Below are 2,697 nucleotides of genomic sequence, written 5' to 3' on the forward strand. Positions count from 1 at the left end.
TCCCAGTGCTGAGGAGAAAGCAGCAAACACAACACAGGGAAATCTTGCATTCAGGCGCTTTCGTTCTTGAGAGGGAAAAGAGACAAGAAAACATAAATAAGGAAAGTCTTAGAATGACAAAGCGGCTTGAGCATGCCGGAGAAAACGGGAAAGGGACGTGGCAAGTGTGGTAAGGGAGTTTTCCACGTATGTACAAATATTTTCTATTTACATGTGTGTATATTGGAAAGCCTCGGTGATAAAGTGACACTTAGTAGACGAAGGAGGGAGGCACAAATGTGTGGCACCATCTGGAGGAAGTGACGCAAAGGCAGGGGACTGATGGGAAAGCTCATTTCCAGCCCACCCTGCTCCCTTCCCCGTCTGTCCCCTTTCTAGTGACTAATCCAAATATGTCTTCCTCTCTGCCCATAATCCCCAGTGTACATCTCTCCCACTGGAATCATTTCCGGTCTTTGTCTCCCTTGAACAAATTAGTGAGTAAAGCTGAAGGGAAACTGATCATCTTCACCTCTGCATCCCCCTTTCTTGTGCTGCCCCATCCATCTCTCACAGTGGTGTTAATGCTGGGCGGTCAGACCACATCTGGAGTATCCTGGTGGCAGTGACGACTCACTTTGGGAGGGAGGGAGTACCGCTGGAGGTCATGCTGAGGCCAGTGTCTGGATGGTTCTGGTACCTGAAAGGGACTGAGCCACTCCCTCGCAAGGCTCAGGGCCCCCAGGTTTGCTACATGTGAAAGGCTGTCCTGGAACGTGGGCTTAGACATGTTCCGTGTAGGCCAACGAATAGAACGACAAGCGAAGTGAAGAGGTACTAGGGAGAGAGATTCTACACGAACGTTAATTAGTTCCTTATGCTAGATCTAATAAAATGGAATGAGCTGTCTGGGTGGGCTGAGTTCCAAGTATCTGGAGAAATGCAAATGCAGACAGGATGTACCGTCTCCTGGGAACGTGGTAGAGAGGATTCAGGTGGCTCGATCTGAAATTTATGATACTGGGATCTAGTGCGATGCCTGACGGCAGGTGACGGGAATAAATAAAACTGAACCTCCCACTGGGAATGTCTCAGAAATGGGTCTCAGGCTGTTGCTGTTGATTCTGCTGGGCATTTTCACAGTGGTCTTCATGGATGAAGGTAAAACCTGTGAGGGAGGCAGTGATGGGTGGTGAGAGGCTATATGGGGAGGAAATGGAGGTGGTTTCTAAAGTTGGCTTTTGGGGATACTGTAAAATGGCTCAAGGAGAATTTTCTTCTTCTTTTCACAGATATCCATGGCCCCAAATCAAAATGTATGGTGTAGTTGGTTTGCAGTTTTTGGATATATGATGCCACAGGGAGAGAGGACATTCCTGATTTTTTCACACGTTGTATCTCTCTGACTCTTTTCCAGTCTTTTCACTCACTGCCCTGGAATCTTTTTTCTGCCCCCAGCCTTGGGTGAAGGCGGGAGGGGGTTTGAATATATAGGGTTATAGCTGTCGCTATAAGGGAGTAAGGACCCCTGGCAGAAGTTGGGGAGGGTGTCAACTTCCTTCCTGTGAGGACTGCCCCTCGCCAGTGTAAATGTTGACAATGGGGCAGGTTTCTGAAGAATTGCCTTCCCTAGAGCTCTGCTTTAAATCTTTCCCCTTTTTCTTTAGGGCTTCGATTTTGCCATGATTGTGATTTCTATGATGGATTCAAATGCCGTGGTCCCAAGAAACGTTGCTGGAAGTTTAATTTATCCCTCAAATCCAATAAGAGTTGCACCACAGATCACTATTACTACAATGATCCAATTACAGGTAAGTGAGAGGTAGAGAGAGACACAAGACTTTACCAGTGGTGCCCACCTTCCTTGAGGTCAAGGTGTGGAGGGAACAGGGCCCATGGAGAGGCTGGGAAAATGGAATTCTCCATACCCCGACCTCGGGTGGAGCCTGTGTGGGAGGCAGATGTCTTTTGCCCGGTCCTGTCTAGAGAGACCGAGATGAGATGCAGGCACAGTTTGAGGGCTCATCCCTGGCTACAGAAAACCAATGAGATTCTTGACAGCCATCATTGCCAGGGAGATAGTGTGATTAAGTAAGGCAATTACCTTTACTTTTCTTCTCTCTTTAGGGAGATATCTGTACCGATATACAAAACTGTCTTGTAATCCTTGTGAAGAGGGAATGTTCCAAGTATACCATGACTTACTGAGAGAAACATTTTGCTGCACTGATAAACATATGTGTAATACTAGACATGATATTTTGGAAAAGTCAGAGCTTTTTGGAGAAGATAAAGAACACACTATCCATGATGATGTCCTACCATAACCTTAAACTATCCTCCCAGTAATTTTTGCCCTTCCCCTACACAATGGCAACATCATCTCACATTATCTCAAACCCAGACCCTACTCTCTACTCTTTTCCAGCAGATCTACCCATGGAAGCTCTGTATGTCCTGTGTCAGTGTTTTTCCATTAAGAGGAAAATAAGAACACCCATGTCTGCCTTCTGGTTGGATTCCCGTCTTTACCTCCTGATAGCGTCTGGCAATCTGTAACTATCCTTAAGTTCTGATGCTAAGCCTGGGGTCAAATCTTTGGCAAAGGGAGCAAAGTATTTTTCTGGTAGAGCTTCTGAGCAAAGATCAAGAGAAAGCAGGCTGGAGAGAAATAGGGACACGAAATTGCAAGAGATTTTAGGAGAAATCTTTGGGTTT

At 46.3% G+C, this 2,697-nt stretch overlaps 1 protein-coding gene across 1 annotated transcript; it reads left to right on the top strand.

Moving 5' to 3' along the window:
* Positions 1-991: 991 nt before the first annotated feature.
* LOC147576878 (prostate and testis expressed protein 13-like) lies at positions 992-2,491 on the top strand. Its single transcript, XM_086676369.1, has 4 exons — positions 992-1,140; positions 1,272-1,295; positions 1,647-1,790; positions 2,107-2,491. The coding sequence occupies exons 1-4, from the start codon at positions 1,077-1,079 to the stop codon at positions 2,304-2,306; spliced, it is 432 nt and encodes a 143-aa protein (XP_086532495.1). The 5' UTR covers positions 992-1,076; the 3' UTR covers positions 2,307-2,491.
* Positions 2,492-2,697: the final 206 nt, after the last annotated feature.

Source organism: Puma concolor, chromosome D1 (assembly GCF_028749965.1).
Source record: "Puma concolor isolate L17-30 chromosome D1, mPumCon1.1.hap2, whole genome shotgun sequence".
NCBI classification, from domain to species: Eukaryota; Metazoa; Chordata; class Mammalia; order Carnivora; family Felidae; genus Puma; species Puma concolor.

Excerpts from the sequence above, each read along its gene's own strand:
- LOC147576878 (XM_086676369.1), top strand. The coding sequence starts at position 1,077 with ATGGGTCTCAGGCTGTTGCTGTTGATTCTGCTGGGCATTTTCACAGTG. Across the intron at positions 1,296-1,646 it reads CCATGGCCCCAAATCAAAAT|GGCTTCGATTTTGCCATGAT; the intron begins GTATGGTGTAGT and ends CTTTTTCTTTAG. Across the intron at positions 1,791-2,106 it reads CTACAATGATCCAATTACAG|GGAGATATCTGTACCGATAT; the intron begins GTAAGTGAGAGG and ends TTCTCTCTTTAG.